Raw genomic sequence first — 22,460 nt, forward strand, 5'->3', positions numbered from 1 at the left:
TCTATTGATGGTGTCCTTTGCTGTACAGAAGCTTTTCAGCTTGGTATAGTCCCACCTGTTCATTTTTGCTTTTGTTTCCCCTTGCCCAGGAAGGTATGTTCATGAAGAAGTTGCTCATGTTTATGTCTAAGAGATTTTTGCCTATGTTTTTTTCTAAGAGTTTTATGGTTTCATGACTTACATTCAGGTCTTTGATCCATTTTGAATTTACTTTTGTGTATGGGGTTAGACAGTGATCCAGTTTCATTCTCTTACATGTAGCTGTCCAGTTTTGCCAGCACCATCTGTTGAAGAGACTGTCATTTCCCCATTGTATGTCCATGGCTCCTCCTTTATCGTATATTAATTGGCCATATATGTTTGGGTTAATGTCTGAAGTCTCTATTCTGTTCCACTGGTCTGGGCTCTGTTCTTGTTCCAGTACCAAATTGTCTTGATTACTGTGGCTTTGTAGTAGAGCTTGAAGTTGGGGAGTGAGATCCCCCCCACTTTATTCTTCCTTCTCAGGATTGCTTTGGCTATTCGGGGTCTTTGGTGGTTCCATATGAATTTTAGAACTATTTGTTCCAGTTCGTTGAAGAATGCTGTTGGTAATTTGATAGGGATTGCATCGAATCTGTATATTGCTTTGGGCAGGATGGCCATTTTGACAATATTAATTCTTCCTAGCCAAGAGCATGGGATGAGTTTCCATTTGTTAGTGTCCTCTTTAATTTCTCTTAAGAGTGTCTTATAGTTTTCAGGGTAAAGGTCTTTCACTTCCTTGGTTAGGTTTATTCCTAGGTATTTTATTCTTTTTGATGCTATTGTGAATTGAATTGTTTTCCTGATTTCTCTTTCTATTAGTTCATTGTTAGTGTATAGGAAAGCCACAGATTTCTGTGTGTTAATTTTGTATCCTGCAACTTTGCTGAATTCCGATATTACTTCTAGTAGTTTTGGATTGGAGTCTTTAGGGACTTTTATGTACAATATCATGTCATCTGCAAATAGTGACAGTTTAACTTCTTCTTTACCAATCTGGATTCCTTGTATTTCTTTGTTTTGTCTAATTGCCGTGTCTAGGACCTCCAGTACTATGTTGAATAACAGTGGGGAGAGTGGGCATCCCTGTCTTCTACCCGATCTCAGAGGAAAAGCTTTCAACTTCTTGCTATTCAGTATGATGTTGGTTGTGGATTTATCATATATGGCCTTTATTATGTTGAGGTACTTGCCCCCTATGCCCATTTTGTTGAGAGTTTTTATCATGAATGGATGTTGAATTTTGTTGAATGCTCTTTCAGCATCTGTGGAGATAAGCATGTGGTTTTTGTCCTTTTTATTTATGTGGTGGATGATGTTGATGGATTTTCAAATGTTGTACCATCTTTGCATCCCTGGGATGAATCCCATTGGTCATGGTGTATGATCCTTTTGATGTGTTCTTGAATTCGGTTTGCTAATTTTTTTTTGTTGAGTATTTTTGCATCTAGGTTCATCAGGGATATTGGTCTGTAGTTTTCTTTTTCAGTGGGGTCTTTACCTGGTTTTGATATTAGGGTGATGTTGGCTTCATAGAATGAGTTTGGTAGTTTTCACTCCTCTTCTATTTTTTGGAAAACTTTAAGAAGAATGGGTATTATATCTTCTCTGTATGTCTGATAAAATTCCGAGGTAAATCCATCTGGTCCAGGGGTTTTGTTCTTGGGTAGTTCTTTGATTACCGATTCAATTTCTTTGCTGGTAATTGGTTTGTTTAGAGTTTCTGTTTCTTCCTTGGTCAGTCTTGGAAGGTTGTATTTTTCTAGGAAGTTGTCCATTTCTTTTAGGTTTTCCAGCTTGTTAGCATATAGGTTTTCATAGTATTCTCTAATAATTCTTTGTATTTCTGTGGGGTCCGTCATGATTTTTCCTTTCTCGTTTCTGATTCTGTTGATGTGTGTTGATTATCTTTTTCTCTTAATAAGTCTGGCTAGAGGCTTATCTCTTTTGTTTATTTTCTCAAACCAGCTCTTGGTTTTATTGATATTTTCCATTGTTTTTTTCTTAATTTTATTTATTTCTTCTCTGATCTTTATTATGTCCCTCCTTCTGCTGACTTTAGGCCTCATTTGTTCTTCTTTTTCCAGTTTCGATAATTGTGACATTAGACTATCCATTTGGGATTGTTCTTTCTTCTTTAAATATGCCTGGATTGCCATATACTTTCCTCTTAAGACTGCTTTTGCTGCGTCCCACAGAAGTTGGGGCTTTGTGTTGTTGTTGTCATTTGTTTCCATATATTGCTTGATCCCTATTTTAATTTGGTCATTGATCCATTGATTATTTAGGGGCATGTTGTTAAGCCTCCATGGGTTTGTGAGCCTTTTTGCTTTCTTTGTACAATTTAGTTCTAGTTTTATACCTTTGTGGTCTGAAAAGTTGGTTGGTAGAATTTCAATGTTTTGGAATTTTCTGAGGCTCTTTTTGTGGCCCAGTATGTGGTCTATTCTGGAGAATGTTCCATGTGCACTTGAGAAGAATGTGTATCCTGTTGCTTTTGGATGTAGAGTTCTATAGATGTCTATTAGGTCCATCTGTTCTAGTGTGTTGTTCAGTGCCTCTGTGTCCTTGCTTATTTTCTGTCTAGTGGATCTATCCTTTGGAGTGAGTGGTGTGTTGAAGTCTCCTAAAATGAGTGTATTGCATTCTATTTCCTCCTTTAATTCTGTTAGTATTTGTTTCACATATGCTGGTGCTCCTGTGTTGGGTGCATATATATTTGTAATGGTTATATCCTCTTGTTGGACTGACCCCCTTATCATTATGTAATGTCCTTTTTTATCTCTTGTTACTTTCTTTGTTTTGAAGTCTATTTTGTCTGGTACTAGTACTGCAACACCTGCTTTTTTCTCCTTGTTGTTTGCATGAAATATCTTTTTCCATCCCTTGACGTTTAGTCCGTACATGTCTTTGGGTTTGAGGTGAGTCTCTTGTAGGCAGCATATGGATGTGTCTTGCTTTTTTATCCATTCTGTTACTCTGTGTCTTTCGATTGGTGCATTCAGTCCATTTACATTTAGGGTGATTATTGAAAGATATGTACTTATTGCCATTGCAGGCTTTAGATCCATGATTACCAAAGGTTCAAGGTTAGCTTCTTTAGTATCTTTCTGTCTAACTTAACTCGCTTATTGAGCTATTATAAACACTGTCTGATGATTCTTTATTTCTCTCCCTTCTTATTCCTCCACCTCCATTCTTTATATGTTGGGTGTTTTATTCTGTGCTCTTTTGTGTTTCCTTTGACTGCTTTTGTGGGTAGTTGATTTTATTTTTTGCCTTTAGTTAGTATTTGGTTGGTCTGCTTTCTTTGCTGTGATTTTATTTTCTCTGGTGACATCTATTTAGCCTTAGGAGTGCTCCCATCTAGAGCAGTCCCTCTAACATACCCTGTAGAGGTGGTTTGTGGGAGGCAAATTCCCTCAACTTTTGCTTGTTTGGGAATTGTTTAATCCCTCCATATTTAAATGATAATCGTGCTGGACATAATATTCTTGATTCAAGGCCCTTCTGTTTCATTGCATTATATTATGCCATTCTCTTCTGGCCTGTAAGGTTTCCGTTGAGAAGTCTGATGATAGCCTGATGGGTTTTCCTTTGTAGGTGACCTTTTTCTTTTCTTTAGCTGCCTTTAAAATTCTGTTCTTGTCCTTGAGCTTTGCCATTTTAATTATTATGTGTCTTGGTGTTGTCCTTGTTGTCCTCTTTGGGTCCCTTCTGTTGGGGGTTCTGTGTATTTCTGTGGTCTAAGCTACTATTTCCTCCCCCAGTTTGGGGAATTTTTCAGCAATTATTTCTCCAATACACTTTCCAACCCTTTTTCTTCTCTCTTCTTCTTCTGGTACCCCTATAATGCGGATATTGCTCCTTTTGGATTGGTCACACAGTTCTCTTAATGTTGCTTCATTCCTGGAGATCCTTTTATCTCTCTCTATGTCAGCTTCTATGCGTTCCTGTTCTCTGGTTTCCAATCCATCAATGGCCTCTTGCATCTCATCCATTCTGCTTTTAAATCCTTCCAGAGATTGTTTTATTTCTGTATTCTCCCTTCTTAGCTCTTGCATATTTCTCTGCGTGTCCATCAGCATGGTTATGACCTTATTTTTAAATTCTTTTTCAGGAAGACTGGTTAGGTCTATCTCCCCAGATTCCTTTTCAGGGGAGACTGTCTGGGTTAATCTGGTCTGTATCAAATTCGTCTGCCTTTTCATGGCGATAGAGATAGTCATGGGTAGTTGGCATGTGTCCGCTGGGAGAATGTCCCTTCTTGCTAGTTTGTGGCCTTACTTCCCTGGGAGAATGGCAACCTCTAGCAGCTTGTGCTGGGCAGCTGCGCACAGATGGGGTCTCTGATTCTTGCCGGGCCCCTGTGAAGGAAGCTCCACGCACGCATTTGCTGTGGGCTCCTCTATGGTGAGGTTGCGCCAGAGCGGGAATGGGCAGGAGGCTGTTTATCTCTGTGAGGGGCCTCGGAGCTGCGCTGCCGCCCAGGGGGTTAGGGTGCCCAGAGTTCCCTGGGTTCCCAGCTACTGAGCTGACTGAGCCGGGGTGCTTCCGTCCAGCTGTGGGGTCCCTGTCCCTTTAAGACTTTCAAAGGGCACTTGTTTTTCTTTGTCCCAGGGGCGCCAGCTGCGGGGACCCACTCACAGGTCTTACTGTCCTGTTTCCCTAGTATCCAGGACCCCACGCACGCACTGTGTGTCTGCGCTCCGGTGCAGATGGCTGGGGCTAGGTGTTTAGCAGTCCTGGGCTCCGTCTCCCTCCGCGCTCCGACTCCTCTCCTCCCACTGGGAGCTGGGGTGAGGGGCGCTCGGGTCCCGCCAGGCCGTGGCTTGTATCTTACCCCCTTCGCGAGGTGCTGGGTTCTCGCAGGTGTGGATGTAGTCTGGCTGTTGTCCTGTGTCTTCTGGTCTCTCTTTTAGGGATAGTTGTATTTGTTGTATTTTCAAAAATATATATGTTTTGGGAGGAGATTTCCACGGCTCTACTAATGCCGCCATCTTGGCTCCGCCCCTGTAGAACAAATTTTTATTAAGTTAATAAAATTTGAATTTTATAAATAGTTTCCAAACAGTCTTAATGATTTTATAACATTGATACAAGCTGAGACTTAGTAGATATTTCAAGGGTTGATGAACTTAAGTCCTTGGATAGAAACTCAGTCTATTTTTCTCCCTAGGTTATTAAGCAGGAGGCTTATTCTTGGTTACGAAGTTGTGTTTTAAAAGTAACTTCAGACTTTAAAAATGTCATTTTGATTGTGAAGCAAGCTACTTCCTTGTGGTTACTTCAATATGGTATTTGTGGAGGCAGCATGATAAAATTATTTTTTTTAATTTTTGCTTTTTATTATAAAATATACATAATGCAGAATTTCCTGCTTTCACCCTTTTTGAGAGTACAATTCAGTGGCATTCAGTACATTCACATTGTTGTACAGCCATCACCACCATCATTTCCAGAACTTTTATCCCAAACTGAGCTTTTACCCATTGAGCAAATACCTCTATTTCCCTTCTATATTCAGCCCCTGGTAACCACTACTATACTTTCTGTCTCTCTGAATTTGACTATTCGAGGGACTTCATATAAGTGGAATTATACAATATTTGTCCTTTTGTGCCTGATTTCATTTAGCATAATGTCCTCAAGATTCATCCATGTTACAATATGTATCAGAATTTTATTCCTTTTTAAGGCTAATACTCAGTTGTGTATATATTCCATATTTTGTTGATCTGTTCATCTGTCAGTGGATATTTGAGTGTTTTCTACCTTTTGGCTCTTCTGAATAATGGTGCTAAGGACACTGGAGACAAACAGTCCCTGCTTTCAGTTCTTTTGAGAATATAGCTAGGATTGGATTTGCTGGGTCATAGGGTAATTGTATGATTAGTTTTTTGAGGGACTGCTGTGCTGTCCTCTGCAATGGTTGCACTATTTTATATTCATGCCAGCAATGCACAGGAGTTCCAAAGTATTCCCATCCTCACCAGTGGTTGTTTTCTGTTCGGCTATAAGCCATCTAATGGGTGTGCAGTGGTATTTCATTGTGGTTTGGATTTTCATTTCCCAAATGAAACCTATTTGTTTTTGCGTATTTGCATTCATTTATATTTGAAGGTTTGTGTTAATTTTAAGTTACGAACCACATACGAGCAATGTAGAAAAATATTCTGTGACAAATGGTTGGCCTATTCAACTAAACTTCCAGTTAAGTATTTGAGAGGATTACAGTGCTTTATTTATATTGAGTGTTCAAGTACTCACAGCAGTTTTAGGCCAGTGTGGTTTTACTACTTTGTAGTAAATGATTATATGGTCTTGGTTGGGATATACATGATTTTGTTGTTAGAAGAATTCCTTTTAAAAATCAGTAGTATTGAAATTTGATGAGTGCCCTCATGCTAAATGTTAGGGAAGTTGGATTTTGACTTAAGAGTTCTGTGCTTTCCTTCTCATTAAGTGGTTCTGGGTAGGTAGACAATCTCTGTTTCTGAGTGGCAGTTCTCCTAGGAGTAAACCTTAGTCCAGTTCACTGATGACATCGATTATTTGCTGAGCAAATTCCGTTAGAGAGAGAGCACCCAGCTGCTATTACATGGTTTCACATTAATAGTAAATTCAGTGTCCATACATGTGCTTTCCAGAAAGAGTTAGCATGTATTGATACCTTTCATAATACTTTTTTCCAACAAAGCATCTTGCTAGCTTATCACTTAAATAATAAATAAAAACTGGATAATTAATGTTGCACTTACATATGGGAAATTAGTATAAAGGGTACCATATTTCATGTGTTCCTTCGATCCTGGTTCACCAGGGTATAGAATTACATCCTTGGTAATTCTTAATAGTAATATACAACATGTCCCAAGAAGGATGGGACAGTAAATGATCTATAGAATGAATATTGCTGTTAAAGATAAATATCGATATTTCTCCTTGTCCTTACTGCTCCCTTTGTGCTTTTCTGCCCATAATGTGTAACCACCTGTTTGAATCTTTAAAAATCACTACTAAAATAGTTGCTATTAAAAGTATAAGACTTTAATCTGGCTTGTTTTTATGGAATTTGCTATTCTTAGTCTATGGTATAGGTTAACATGTGCCCCTCTTTCTCATCTAGAATGACTCTGCTCACAGTGATTACATGCAAAGTAACGAGGCCACTTTAATAGAACAAGCTCCAATACCTCATGACGGACTTACTGTGGCACCTCATAGAACCCAGCGAGAAGGTATGCTTTGTTTTCTGTAAATTTCAAGCATCTATACACAGAAAGAGTTCAGAATGCTATTCACACTGGTTACCCCTAAGGCTTCTTTCTCCTTTTTGGAGTAGAGTAATCTACTGGCCCTAGGTTTGGCTCAAATGCCAGTCCTCCCACTTTGGGTCTGTGTCTGGGCTCCTGCTCTACAGCACTTGGCCTGTCCTAGTGCCTTGCTTACTTGGTTCTGCCTTATAGTCAGTTGTCTTAAATCTGGTTGTGCACTTCTAGAGGGGAAAGACCTTAGTATGTTCCCAAAGTATTTAATATAGTGCTTTATCTCTGGAATGTGCTGAGCATCTATGAAACAATAAATTTTACACAAGTTCACTGTAAGAGCGAAAAAATTTCATACAAGTCCATGCTTCCTGCAGTAATGCAGCTTTCAAGGGGCCTGGGATGGGGGAATGAAAGGACATTGCCATCTGAAAAGAAGTGAGCTCAAATACTTTCTTAGCATTTGGAGGATCCATTCACCTGTGTCAAGGGAAAATTGAAACAGACTGGACTGTGTGTAGGCAGCCTTGGAAGTGTGAAGATATACGGTAAGCATCACACTCAGTTATAACAGCCTTGCAGTGACATCATTTTGTCTCATTTTAGTACTAATAATAATCCTTTTTGTGTAATACAGGAAAAATAGATATGACTGTTTAATGTTTTAGAAAGTTTACATAATTACACTTCTATTCAAGGCTATTAAAATTAAATTAGTTCAATCAAAGACTGCTTCAAGCTCACAGGACATTTGGGTAACCTGAAGCAGAGCTTGGTTTTACAATGGAGGTACTTTAACAAAAAATAAAGAAAAAAATCTTAGGAAAACATAAAGACTAAATCACAATGCTAACAATTAACTGTAAGGTGGTACTATCAGCGGTTTTCTTACATTCTTAATTTTTAGACAAATTAGGTAATCCATGCTTTTCGGTTTTAATTCATGAGGGCTGGAGGGTCTCCTGTCATCAGCCATTCCTCAGCAGTTGTCTTTGTCTTACTCATCCTGATTCTGAGAGATCATGGCAGGTATACTTGAAGTCAAGGCTGAAGACATCCCCTGACCTCCAGTGTCCTCGTGGTGCCCTGCCCTTGGCGCACTGATTTGCTGAAGTAGACTAGTTCAGATGATTTTCATATAATACCCTCATCCTTTACATAAACCTACTAGAGAAGCTTTGGGAATAGCAACCACTACCTTCCTCATCTGGTCTTTATCAAAGTGCAGCACTTCTGAGGAGTTAAGGCTTCTCACCTGGCTTTTCAGATTTTCTTTTGCCTCTGTCTTCAACATTATTCACTCAATAAGGGAAATTGGCCCAAACAGAAGCCATGAAACACTGTATATTTGGAAAGTTGGCACAATATATGGGTCATAGTAGCTCCCTAGTTTATTATGAATGTGTATACCAGCATATTTCTATATCTTACTCTTCTTGCCTTCTCATTGCCCACCCTCCCTGATCATAACAATCTTAATTCTTTCAGTTACTTTTGTTACTTTGTATATTCTACTTGATCTGTTTTAACTTCTTCCTCTAAGCCAAAGTGAATCCTTCCCTTTTTTTCTCCATCTCCTGTCTCCTAAATACAACAGTGACCCTAGTCTTTTCAGTCACTTTCCTAACTTCTTTCCTGTGACCTTTATTATCTTCATTTATTACCATTCTCATTATTAAGGGCTATTTCTTCTGTTCATACCCTGAGCAACGGCTTTTTTTTTAAGTCCTTATGCTTAGTAGACTAGCTCTTTTCAATTCATAGAGATTTGTATACTCAGGTGATAGTTTTATTAAGAAGGTGTAACCTGAGTAGTTCGGGGATTTGCACATTTGCTTCCTTCATTAATAAGTATTAGTAACAATTCAGAGTAATTACTCTTTAAGTCACCAGTGGAATTTATGACTATTTTATCTGTGTAATAAGTTGTTAAACATTTTGCACAATGAGCCTTCATAGTTCATCATAATGTTAAGTTTGTGTTGCCATTATGTGAAACTAAGGATTGCATTTGAGAAAAACAATTTTTAAATTCCCAATTGGAAAGAAATTTTTATCAGTTTCATATATTCCTCTTGAAGGGTTTTTTCCCAACTAAAAAACTAGGTATTTTCTAGTTTGCACCTACTGTGCATAAATAATTGAATGAATATAAAGTGCTGTATTTGTGGTAATCTGAATAACAATTTTGAAGACTGTCATCTACAAAAATAACCTTTACTGTGGGCACCATTTATTATTTCTCTTTGGTGCATAGCAAAAATGCTTGACACCCTTTAGGCAAGCAGCATGCTGAATGGAAATAGAAAAAATTACCTCAGGGATGGATGGCACATTGCTGTGCTTTGGGGGGTTTTTGTTGATGATTTAAGGCCAGTAGTAAAGATGAAGATAAATAGCTTAATCGATAAGCATTTGTCAAATTGGGTAACTGAAATGTGTTCTAGTCTCTGTAGAACAAGTCAGCATGTTTTCTTTCTTGCAGCTGTACACATTGAGAAGATAATGTTGAAAGGAGTCCAGAGAAAAAGGGCTGACAAATTTTGGGAGTACACCTTCAAAGTAAGCTGCTCTCACCCACAAAAGCTACCTTATGTACTGTGTTAAGTGATCTTTTGGAAAGAGTGAAAAGTGACCTTTGGAAAATCTTATGGCAGGTTTGGTAATTTAAGAGAAGCTATACATATGTATGCGTTTGTCTTAAGGGAAGGTACTGTTACTGCATGGTTTGTCAAGTTCTTAAAATTATATCACATTAAAATTACTCCATCTTATGGACAGTTTTACTGAAAATAAATAAAAGCCTTAGATTTAAGGTGTTTGAAGCATCTTTAAAAAATAAAGGGTAAATATTTTCTCCAGCATTTTAAAAATCAAGATCACAGGACTTGTCTTTTCCTGGCATCGTTTTTCCTTATATTTTCCACCAAGGTTTTATTCCCTGGCCTTTGTTGCCTTGTCTTACTGTAATTGTTCTCCTGTCATTCACTCTCTCCTTCAAACAGCTGTCTAATTAACTCCAGAGCCCAGCTCTGTTACTCCCCGTGTTTCCATTTTGCCCGTTGACTATAGTGTAAATTCCTCATGCGTGTCTTCCTTACTCTAGTCTGCTTGGGCTCCCCTGTCTAGCCCTTTCTCCTAACGTTGGACTGCATGTGCCTTGAAGCCAAATGGAAGGATGCCACGTTTCTGTGCTTCCTCACTTTAGTTCCTCCCCAAAGATACAGCTTGTGAGATGTTAGCTGTGCCTTTGCCACAAAGTCATTTCTGGTATGGAGCAGAATGTGCTTTCACTCATCCAAGGGATCATCATACCTTTCACAAACTCTCTTATTTGGATTACATGTATTTTCTTTCAGTAGGTATATTTTTTCATGGAGAACAGGAGTCTTCATCCCCTGTGATCCCAACATATCTGACTTGCTCAGTACATTTATTGAATGAATTTCAGAACTCTGGCCTTTGCTTTATGGAAGTAACATCCTCAGTTTGCAGATTTTAAGTCCTTATCTCCGCATGTTTTCACTTAACAGTTCTATGATGTGTGGCAGAGGTCAGTCCTGCTGTCTGCATTCAGTTACACCTGCTCTCTCCTTCTGTTGCTGGAGCTCTTAGTTTGTCCCTTCCTTAAGGCCCTGGTTGATTTTCCCTTAGCTCTGGAGCTGTCTTCCCCTGGACCATGGCAGTTGACATTTCTTCAACCCAGAGACTGGCTCAAATGCTCCCTCCTCTGAGGTCTATATTGGCACTTGTCTAATGTGCTTCTCCCTGTTTCTGCACCATGCCCTACTCATTTCTTTGGGGCACTGAGCACTGATGGGAACCCTTGTATATTTACTCACTTTACTCTGTCTCCTGCACTAGACTGACCTCAGCCAACAGACTTCGGCTGTCTTGTTCACTCTTGCATTCCTTTCATGGAGAACAGTACAGTTTGACACAAGTAGCTGCTAAATAGACATTTGAATAATTATAAGTCATTTAAAGCGTATGCCAAATGTGATATTTGCTTTGAAGGTTGCTAGATAAAATTTTGTATATATTTTAAGTATCTGATTAATTATGATATGATTTATTGGTAAGGCTTAGGTATTAGCAGAGTTCATTTACTTAGTCCAAATAATTATAAAGTAGAAACGACAAGTGGGCCACCATCGAATCCACTGAATTAAAAGTATCTAGGAGGTGAGGCAGCATAATAGATTTCAGGTCTGGCTCTTCCCCCTACTTAAGGTTGAATCTAAGAAGTCTCTTTCAGTTTTAATTTCTCCATCTGAAAATAGAGGTAGTCATACTTGCCCCATCCACCTTGATAGGATTTTAAAGAATTGAGTTAAAGATGAAATCTCTTCATAAACCATAAATCTCCATAAAAGTACAATATGGTACTCCTGAGGAGAGGCAGTAACCTCTAGTTATTTCTCTTATGAATGTATATTTAATAAGTTCCAGGAGATAGAATTTTTATCTTTCATGGGGCATAGATCTGTACTGTCAAAACGTCATTTAAGAGTCCTGCAACTTCACAAAAAGAAATGTAAGATATTTCCCTTTCTGAAAAATTTCTAAAATACAGTCACTTTTTAAAGGACTGCTTTTTTAAAAGAAAACATGCAATTTGAGAGGGTTACTTAAAATTTTTTAAAGTAGAATTTGTCAATGTACAGGTAATTTTAACAGTGTTGAAGAAATTATGATTAACTTTATGTTTGTGCTTGTTAATCTTAATAAAATTTAATTTAAGCAAGTCCATTTGGTTTACACATAGCTTTTTTTTCCATCCTGTTCCCACCTAAAGTAATAACCATATTGTATTTGTGTTTTTTTTAAATCAGGTAAATTGGTCTGATCTTTCAGTCACAACAGTAACAAAAACCCATCAAGAACTACAGGAATTTCTACTGAAGGTAAAAGTATAGATTTTGTTAAGATGATTTTTACATAATACACAGAATCCAAAAATCTGAATATTAAACACCAGGAAAATTAAAATACACAGATAAAGGTTGACTTAGAACTCTCCAAGATATTAGCTGTAGAAAATGTCATGTTATTCTAAATCAAAGTTTTCTTACATTACATTACCAATATAAGGAAATGAAGGTTTTCCAAATTTAAAAAAAAGTACTCTTATTCTTAGTTCCTTGCTGCAATGTGTTTTGGTGGCTGTTTGCAAGGGTGCCTCCCCTGAAAGATGCCTCTGCAGGTGAGCTGCGGCTTGTTTGCATCGGTGGTGGTTCTCCCACTTCACTGCTCTTCAGCCCCTCTGAGGACTTCCCTTCATATATCTCCACTGGTTACGTCTTTGAGTTCCAGCTCCCTTTCTGCTTCCCCCAGTGGTAGATTCTCCGTAGTATTGAGACTGAGGGATAATGGAACATCTTATGCAGACTTGAAGAGTGAAAGATATCTTAGATCATTTTGTTCAAACTCTTGCCTATTTCTTGTATACTAATATTTTACTGGAAAGTTATGGGTAGAGATAAGCATTAAAAGAAGGGAGTAGGCTTAAATGATTAACGAATAAATTACTATTTCTCAGTAAGCAAATATTTTAGAATTTATTGCTAATAGGGAGATAAAGCAGAAGGTCCAGAAACAGGAAACATTTCCAAGTCATTTATGAACTTTTGGGTACAAGTTGTGACGTAGTTATTGAACCTGTAACACCTGAAATTTTCAGGATAGTGCTGGTTTTTAAGTTGTCTGTGTGTTACCATAAATAGATTTTTTCAGATCACGTGAGTATTCATTCTTAAAGCTGTAAAAGAGACTTGTCACCAGTCTGCAGAGCTTTGGACAGCATGGGAGATGCTGGCTCTGAGGAGCATCTAGGTCAGTGTACTGTCACAGTATCTGTTTTGCTGGGTAAAAACATAGGAACAACTTGAACATTTTTGTTTTTCTGCAGCTTGTTTTCAGCTAGGCTCTGTTTCAGTGAGGGCCAGGGACTCCTTCACCCAGTTCAAGCTTAGTGACCTAGCTGCACAAATAGGGGGTAGGTTTGGGGGTGGTCATTACTTTCCACTTGCCAAAGGTCGTGCACACAGCATGCTTTAGATAGCATGTGAGAAAGAGAGTGGTGGAAGAAAGGGGTGTGAGCACTGTTGTCCAGGGAAGAGGGTCATCAGCACCCCGAAGGGGGAGCTAGCCCCTGTGCAATCGTTCTGCTAGCTGAAGAAATTCTGAAGGGTTGCCACACACCACCTCATATGTGCACTTATAAAATCGCTTCTACTCATTTCTGACTCTTCTATCTCTTGATAGAACAAATTTATCGAAGTTTAAGAGCAAGTAATCTTGAACAGGCTTCATTTGGGTCAGAGAGCAGCATGCTTCACTTCCCTTTCTTTTGCTCTTCCTATGGCAGAATTCTCATGCTGGAGGGTTGCCGCCATGCATACAGAGTCAAGGCTGAAATGTCTTGCAGTTTAGAGCTGGGCACAGTGGGGGTCCAGTGCTGCTACCTGCCAAGGCCAGTTACTCTGCGTTTGGGTGGTATGCTACCTACCTGTCCCCTGCACCAGTAGGGCATGTGACCAAGCCACAGCCTGGGGCCTGGCACCTGGGGAGAGTTTATCCTTCTTATTGGATTTCCCTAAGCATTTGCTGTGGTTTGTCTTGATGGATTTCATTTTATCAGTCACACAATTCTTCTAAAAGCTCAGGTGCTTTAAAAAAGAAACACAGCCCCCAAATAATTAATTCACTCTTCAGAATCACGGTAATTAATGATCCCCCCACTTAGCCAATATTTGAATATAGTTGAGTATTTTCTAAAATAGAACAGATTCCTCATCAAGTTGTATGACGTCATCGACATTATGTACATCTAGAAATGAATTGCTTATTATAAAATCTTCTCAAGTTTACCATATATCTTTTTTCCTGTTTACCTTCCTTTTCAAATAATCTACAAAAGTTAAGAGCAAAAGCTGTCCTTTTGACAACCTGTGCATACTAACAACCTTTAACTTTTGTTGATGCTAACTGCACTAACTGTTTGCTATAATGTGGAAGAGTGAGTTTGAAGTCAATGCTGTCCAATCCTTTTTCCCATGTAAATGGCAGCCTCTGTCCTCATCCTGGCCTCCTTCCCCTGCTGACAAAGTCTGTCTCATTACCCTTCTCCGTGGAGGCAGAGTTTTGTTTCTTCTTTCACTGTTATATCCACAGTGCCTAGAACAGGGCTGGGGCCTGAGTCTTTGTTGACTGAATGAACGAGCAAGTGAACAAGAAGAGTAACAGAAACTAAATTGTAGTGAGGTTTCATAGATAGTTATCCATGAGGCCATAGTGTTCTTAAAGAAAAGTAAGGTTTAGATGCCTTCCAGCACTCTGAGTTTGTGCTGAGGCTGGGCCAGGGCTAGGGCCAGAGATGGGAGGCTGGGTATCCACACCAAGACTGAGAGGTGAAAAAATTCAAGAGGGACTAGAATAGAAGAGACATGGTTTAAAGCCATATCTTTAGCAAACATGCCTTCCTCTGGACTGGAAATAGTTCTGAAAATCAAAGATAAAAACCACTTGTAAATAACTCAGTTTGCAAATACTGATGACTCCCTGCCTATAACACTCCTCCCAGTCATGTGGACAATGATGGGATGAAAATGCATGCACAGTAGACCCTTGAGTAGCATGAGTTTAAGCTGTGTGGATCTACTTAAACATGAATTTTTTCAATCAGTACAGTACTGTAGATGTATTTTCTGGTATGATTTTCCTAATAACATTTTCTCTAGCTTTGTTGGCAATCGTAGTACCACTGTACATGTAACACACAAAATATGTGTTAATTGATTATCGTCAGTAAGGTTTCCCATTAACAGTAGGCTCTTATTTGGGGGAGTCAAAAGTTATACATGGATTCCGATTGCACACAGTTATCAGCACCCCTTAACCCCCATGTTGTTCAAAGGTCAACTATACTCTCACCTTTCTGTGTTTAGAAGAGCCGTCAGTGATTCGGTAGTGGAAATAGACTTCTTCACCAAAGCAGGTTTTCTTTGTGTACAGATACTCAGGAGAAATCATGTTTAAAATTGTAATATATATGCCTAGTGTCCAAAATCTGTATTAAAATGATATCGAAGTGTAAATATTGAAATGAATATCATTTCTAAGGAAAACATGTAGATCCAGAACTTATTGCTTCCTGTTAGAAGTCAGAGGACACGATTCCCACAGTGAGTGTGTAGAATGCCAGCAGAGCTTTCCACCTTATCAGGCTAATAAGAGAGGAAGAGCTTCATTCTGACGTAACATCTTGATTCCATAGTCTTACTGTGCCTAAAATTATTAGTACTTTATGATATCTTTGTTGAATTTTCTGTTTCTGAATTGATTCAAAATGATGATTTGTCAAAAGAATACTTACTTTAGATTCTCCAATTGAAGATCAATATGTAAGATGACAGTTTGTATAGATTGTTATATTCCTGTGGCTATTTAGATACTGTGTTAATGGTTCTACTTTTAATTTTAGTGAAAGTGCCAATAATTTAAGAGTTCGTGGAAAGACTAGTTTTCAGATTAAAAAGTCCTATTTAAAACTTCGGTTTCTTATGAGACTTGGAAAGTTAGTTTTATAAAGAATCAACTTATTAGGAATTTTAAAAAGTAAACTAGTTAATAAATGACTTAATATTTTGTTTTTAATTTAAAAATTTTCTTGGCCAAGTGATTTTTTTTGCAGTTTTTATACATTGCTCTGAGAGCACCTCTATCACTGAGGAAAATGCTACTAAATCTTAGCGTTTTTTATGTAAGTAATATCGAGAGTTTTCATCCTTTCACACCCAGTTCTTTATATGGTATGTAGCACTGGTAGTCTGTTGCCTGAGATTGAGATGTAAAACAAGAGGCACACAAATGATAACTATAAAGGCAGAGATAACACTTCTCAGAATACTACTCAAGATAAAAATAATACTAGCTCTGCTATCAAAATGTTCCGTTTGACTAAGGAACCTTGGTGTGGGTGTCATTTTAGTGCGGTGTGTGGAACTCAGCATGTTAGGTGTTTGCTGGCATGTCCCAGAAGCATATTGAATGTTGCTATGTCATTCTGCCTCTCTGGGGAGGCCTCAGCTGTGCCCAGAAGGCAGATGGTATATTTCCTAGTGGAAAAATCTGTGCTTCCTCAGTATGGGGCCCTATGTCATGAAGATTTAGAAAAGGAACTTCTTTTGGATGATTACTGAGCAGGAGACATTTATCTTCCTTTCATGTGTGTGGTTTGCAGTGTATTTACAAGTAAGGGAGAAACTTAACATTAGCCATGCTGTTCTTTTCTAGCTCCCAAAGGAATTATCATCAGAGACTTTTGACAAGACCATCTTAAGGGCCCTGAATCAGGGCTCACTGAAAAGGGAAGAACGGCGACATCCTGATCTCGAGCCCATCCTAAGGTAATACCTGTAATACCTGACACTGTCCCAGCGGTGGCCTGGACTGGAGTGCAGACTGTCTGTAGGGCTTAGAATGGAGTTTTACCGGAGATCCCAGAGATTCTTTTTCTGGACCATCTTTTAAAATGGACTTTTTATCCTTGTGTAATTTATTTAGTTCTAGGCTCACAGTGAGAGACACCAAACTGATTTTTATTACTATACTCTTCAGCTCTCTGATACCATAAATAATTGCTTCTAAAATATGCAAATATTCAGTGAAACTTACTTTTTCCATAAAACGTGTATTGAAAGAGGCCTTTGTCCAAGAGCTCAACTTTGGAGATGTTTTTTGTTTTGTTTAAGTTGTCAAGTAAGGAGATTAGGCTAACGGGTGGGAAAGTGAAAGGAAACACCACTTCCCGTCTGCCTGCCCCTCTGTCCAACGGGCTTGAAGGTGGGCTGTATTAAATTACAGTGGGAGTGGCTCCGGTTCAGTGGTGGGGATGTTCAGGTCTTTGCTTTCCTAAGGCTGACAGACCCTGGGTAAAGTCAGGAGGAGGTGAGATGAGCATGAAGTACGCTGCCCGGAGCAGATAAATCCTGTTCTGGGTGAGTTGCCAGGGCGTCCTGGGAGTTAGTGGGGAGAAGGAAGGATGAAGATACAGGGGGTAGTTGGTGGCACAAGGCACCTGGACTGGCAGGATGGGTGTAAATAAGGGTAAACCTGCTTGTCATGATGGAAAGTTGAGGAGATGATCTGTTGCCTAATGGCTTCTGATTTTTCTAAAGTAAGAGGTTTGCTTAAGAAGAGGTAGATTGAAAACAAGGGATCAAATGTCTGAGAGTAAAAAGGATTTCAAATACTTGTGTGGGGATGTGGAGAACAACCTGATAGTAAGCTGGACAGGGTTTGGTGTGCAACTGAGATTGAAGATCAGTAAATTATAGTGGTATTGGTCTGTCCTGCTGTGTGAATTTTTCTTTTTTTAAAACATCTTTCCAGCAGTTCAGGTCCAAGTGTCAGGAAAGCAGGTAGTTGGATTTGTCCTGGATAAGGACTTTCTTGGACATGATGAGGGACAGTGGGGTGAGGAATTTAGGAACAAGTGCTAATGTTTTTAAAAATGAACAGTTAGATTTACAGAGTGAATCTGATAGAGCAGAATGAACCACAGCTGGAAAAGAGGTGTCATGGGAGTAATTAAGCAGAAGGAAGTTGAGATGTGAGTGTGACATGTCTGAGTTAGTGAGTTCAGAGGTGAAACGATTCCGTATGCCATGGGAGGCTGGCAGTGTGCTTGGGTTGGTGCCCTCACCTGTCTGAAGGCTTCCCTTTGGGTCATGGCCAAGGAAACATGAGCTTGGCAGCCTGAGTCTGGGGTCCACACTGAGGGAGAGAGTGAGATGGCAGCCTCTGGGGTGTGGCAAGCATCAGAATGTACATTTTCAGGACATCTTCAGCAGCAAGCTGGGTGGGTGTGCTGGTAGCCTGTCCATGCTGGCTCCAGTGTGTGCTGTGTCCCCAGACAGGATGCGCCTCCTTGGCCTCAGATTTAAACCAAGAGATCTTACCTTGCCTGAGATCACATGGCTGACCAGAAGTAGACTCCAAGTCCCACTGCTGTACTGCTCTAGTTGAGAGAGATAAAATACAATAGAACCTTACTCAGTATGTTTTTACACAAAGTGCCTGATGTAGAATCTATTTAGGTTGTTTGGGGCTTTCATGATAAAGCTAACATGCTCAGTATAGAACATTAGGAAATATAGAAAAGTAATAAAAAAGGTAACAATTACCTATGTAACTATTATTTTCATTTTTCCTTTTAGTTTTTTTTTTTTGCCTGTAATACTAGATATGCAACTTTATATCCTGTTTTTCCTCTCAAATTATAAGCATTTTGTATTTAATTCTTCAGAAGTATTTTAATAGGCTACACAATATATCCCATCTGGTTGTATAATCCTTTGACTGATGTTGGGAATAAGGATTATTTCCTGGTTTTTTTTCTTTTTCCTAAAAATAGAGTTTTGCTCACTTTTGTTTCTAAAACATTTTCCAGTTATGAGTAATTACTAAGAAGAGATTCTTTGAAATTGATTTGTTGATTCAATGAGTATGATCCTCTATGAGGATCCCTGATATGGACTGTTTTCCTTATGAAGATATGTCAGTAAGCAGTACTCACTCCCAGTGTTGGAACTTGCCTGTCACCACAGCACCACAGCTTAGCTAGCTCTGAGTATAGTTTTTTTAAAATTTGCTAATTTGATAGGTGAATGATTACCTCATTGGCATAATTTTCATTTCCTTTATGAGTGACGTTCAGTATCTTTCTTTAAGTTTAGCCATTTTGTATATTTTGTAAGATCATCTGTCCTTTACCAATTTACCTTTGTGGATCTCAGTGTTTTTCTTAGGGTCCAGTCCATTCATTGCAGTAGTAGTAGTCTGTTCATTGAAGATTACTACAGGGGACTGACCTAATTAGTAAATATAGTAAGAATGGTGAGAACCAGGTTTCTCTCCACTGGAGAAGGGAGTTGTAGAAAAGGAGAACAGAATGACCCCTGGATTATCTGATTGGAATTGAAGGTATTGGTGTGAACCCATGATTTTTGGTATATATAGGTAGATACCAGAAGAAATATGGTTATGTGTGTACACATATGTTCCCTGGCTCTGTTCATATAGAAATGTCCCTAATTTCCCTTTTTTCCAAATCTAGTCACTAGAAGTAGTCTTCATTAGAAATCTTATGTAACTTCTCAGAAATTTTCTCTACACACCCTTGAACTTACGTATTTCTATGTATTTGCTTTACTATGCAAATTGAATTACCCTGTGCATACTTTTCTGCTCTTTTAATGAAATATACTGAACATGGTAACTCATCAGTACACATAAAGAAATTGCTACCTTGCTGTTTATTTGCTTCATAATATTCCACTTTAAATTGTACCATAATTAGATTAACTAGTATATTGCTTTTTTGGTTATTCCTAAATATTTTAAAACAATTAGGAACAATATTACAGTGAACATTCACATGAATGTTTCTTAACACATTTGGATGTATTTATTTGTAAGAGAAATTTCTAGAGCTATAATTGGTCAAAAGTCAGGCGTTTTTTAACATGCAGCATTTTCAAATTACTTCTTAGGAGGCAGCGGCACCTTATTCCCTCAGAAGCCTTATGTTTGTATTTCCACACCTCTGCAGATGTAAAGTTCTCTCAACTTCTCATCTTTGCCATGTTCAGAAAAGAAGACTGTATTTAATTTTAATCTGTATTTGAGTGGCCATTTGCACTCTACTATGAATGGCTTTTTGAGTCCTCTCTACCTTTTTATTGGTCTGATTTATAAGATTTACTTTTCAGATTAAAGAAAGCCCTATTTGTCCTTGTTTCTTGACCATGCATATGGTTTGAGTTTTTATATAGTCAGATTTATCAGTCTTTTCTTTATGGTTTTAGGGGTTTATGTCCTGCTTGGAAAGACTTTCTCTTCAAAAATTGTATTTTTAAAATATACTTTTTTTTTTCAGACTTCCCTTTTTAAATGATCATTGATTCGTTTTTATGGCTAGCCTGTTAGTTCAACACCATTAATAGAAATGTTAGGACACTTCATTCTCAGTTTGTGATTTTTAAATTAGTGTTATTATCATTCATGACACTTAAGAAATGTAGCATTTATAAAGGAGGGGGTGAATAAAAGTGAGAAATAGAAAATGAGTGTATAGAAAGTAGAGGTTGGGTTGCTACAGGACACTGCATTTAGTTCCAAATACACTGTAAATTAGGAAAATGAAAATAACGGCACTGAACTGTATATACATTTGCTGTTGCATGATTTCTTTCATGTCAAAATGTAATCCTGTTTTTCTTATTTAAGTAGTTTATGGGCACTTTGATTTTTTAAATACAGGTAGAATTGCAATCTTGTGGTCACACATTAATGAACCTTGACTTTGGTCTGTATGTTGATTTCAAGCCCATGCCTTTATCTCAGGTGTAGTTTACATGAATAGCTTGGTGTTCTTGTAGGGGAGATGCAGTTGATATTTGAGTTGTAGATGCTATCTAGGCTGTTTCTTGGTACTCAAGCCTTGAATTGAAGGTGTGCTTGCCTGTACTTTTGACCAATTGGTTTGGGTTTTAATCCCCAGCCTTGAGTAATGTGTTTAAACCTGGAAATTTAGGTGAGGTCTGTACTTTGTAATTTTTCTTCCATCTCTTCATTTCTTGACCTTCCTATTAAATATTTACCTCCACATTAGAGTGCCAAGAAGCAATTTTGCATAATATACAAGGCAACTTTGGCCAATAAGGGTCATCTTTTGCTATGGTATTTAATGATTCTAAATTAACCTGAATGATAGGGCTAAAACCTTGGGAGAAAATTAAGAATTAAAAATTTAAATGAGCTTGTAAAGTGTTAAAAGTAATGGAAGGGGATTTGTGTGTTGAGCAGGGTGACAGCTTAATTTATGTATACTGTTTGAGTATCATAACCTTGAAGAATTGGTTGTATTCCCTATGAGGAAATTGAAGCTGAAAGGCTAGATAACTTGTTCAGAGTGATTCAGCTTTTAAGTGATGGAGATGGTATTCAAACTTTCCATTAGACTGTGCTGTACCTGTGCCCCCCTTTGCAGGGTCCCTTTTGTAGGTAAGACCTCCATTGGAATCTTTTAGTTACATTAATAAAGTATGAGGAAAGCTGGTTTTCAAAGATAACAGCTTAGAATCATGATATGATACATATTGAAGTGAATCATCAGTCCTGCCTTAGGATGTTCTAATACTTATAATTAACCTGACCTCACTGCATTCCATAGTTTCCAAGGCCACTTAGCATCTCAGACTTCCCAGCCTCTGATGTTCAGAGTGCGGGAAAGTTTCTGCATGGTACAGCCAGAAGATGAGAAGTAACACCTATGAAGAAGGGTAAAGAAATTGCAGTTCTTTTTCTGAGCAGACAGGCAGCTATTATACCATTTGAGCAAAAGGCTGAAATCATACACATTTTCCCAGAGTTGAAACGTTACCACTAGATTATATGAAATAAAACAAAAGTGTTTATTAGATTCTTAAAAATAAATTTTGTTAACTTTTATTAACTTCTTCCTATGGGAAATATATTAGAAAATAATATTCTTCATTATTTTTATTTTTTATACTGCAATTTAAACTGCCATTTTAGATTGCTTTACAATCTAAACTGAGACTCTTGTGCATTTATTATATTATGTGAAATTAACATCTTTTTTCTTTTTATATGCAGGCAGCTATTTTCAACTTCATCCCAAGCTTTTCTGCAGAGTAAGAAAGTACACAGCTTTTTTCGGGCCATGTCGTCAGACCCTCTACATGGCCTCAGTAAGCCCTTTCTGCTCCTCTGTCGAAATGTGGTATTTTCTTGCATGGATTCCTTGCTGTACTGCACAGTGTTATATGGGGTTGTCATTTTAAAGTCAAGGAATAGTGGCATACAATTAAACATTTGTTGTTCGTAGTGAATTTTACGCTGCAGTTTTAAAGGAAATAATGTATAAAAGCTAATGTCCGAAAACAGACTGATTTTGAAGCATGGGCCAGGTCTTGTGCTCGTGGCCCTGCCAGGCTCTCAGGTTCCTTGACAGACCTCACTTTCAGCTTGTGGAGATGCTACATCACGGGCTGCGTGGTGTGTAACCCCTTATAGTCTGCCTTTCCTTCTGGGTCCCCTGTTCTCCCCAGCCTCCCAAGCAGGAAACTTTAGCCTTAT

General features: G+C 38.3%; 1 protein-coding gene across 3 annotated transcripts in view; it reads left to right on the top strand.

The window, feature by feature from the left end:
• ZCCHC2 (zinc finger CCHC-type containing 2) overlaps positions 1-22,460 on the top strand; it is a 67,737-nt gene that overhangs the window by 14,277 nt on the left and 31,000 nt on the right. For all 3 annotated transcript variants that reach the window (XR_005022939.2, XR_008998370.1, XM_036876708.2), the window contains exons 2-6: positions 7,154-7,265; positions 9,778-9,854; positions 12,128-12,199; positions 16,590-16,702; positions 21,978-22,072. Coding sequence is in view for 1 of the 3 variants with exons in the window: in XM_036876708.2 (XP_036732603.2) it covers positions 7,154-7,265; positions 9,778-9,854; positions 12,128-12,199; positions 16,590-16,702; positions 21,978-22,072 (469 nt within the window). In the remaining 2 variants the exon portion in view is untranslated. The remainder of the gene's footprint in view (positions 1-7,153; positions 7,266-9,777; positions 9,855-12,127; positions 12,200-16,589; positions 16,703-21,977; positions 22,073-22,460) is intronic.

This window comes from Manis pentadactyla, chromosome 6 (genome assembly GCF_030020395.1).
Source record: "Manis pentadactyla isolate mManPen7 chromosome 6, mManPen7.hap1, whole genome shotgun sequence".
Classification (NCBI taxonomy): Eukaryota; Metazoa; Chordata; class Mammalia; order Pholidota; family Manidae; genus Manis; species Manis pentadactyla.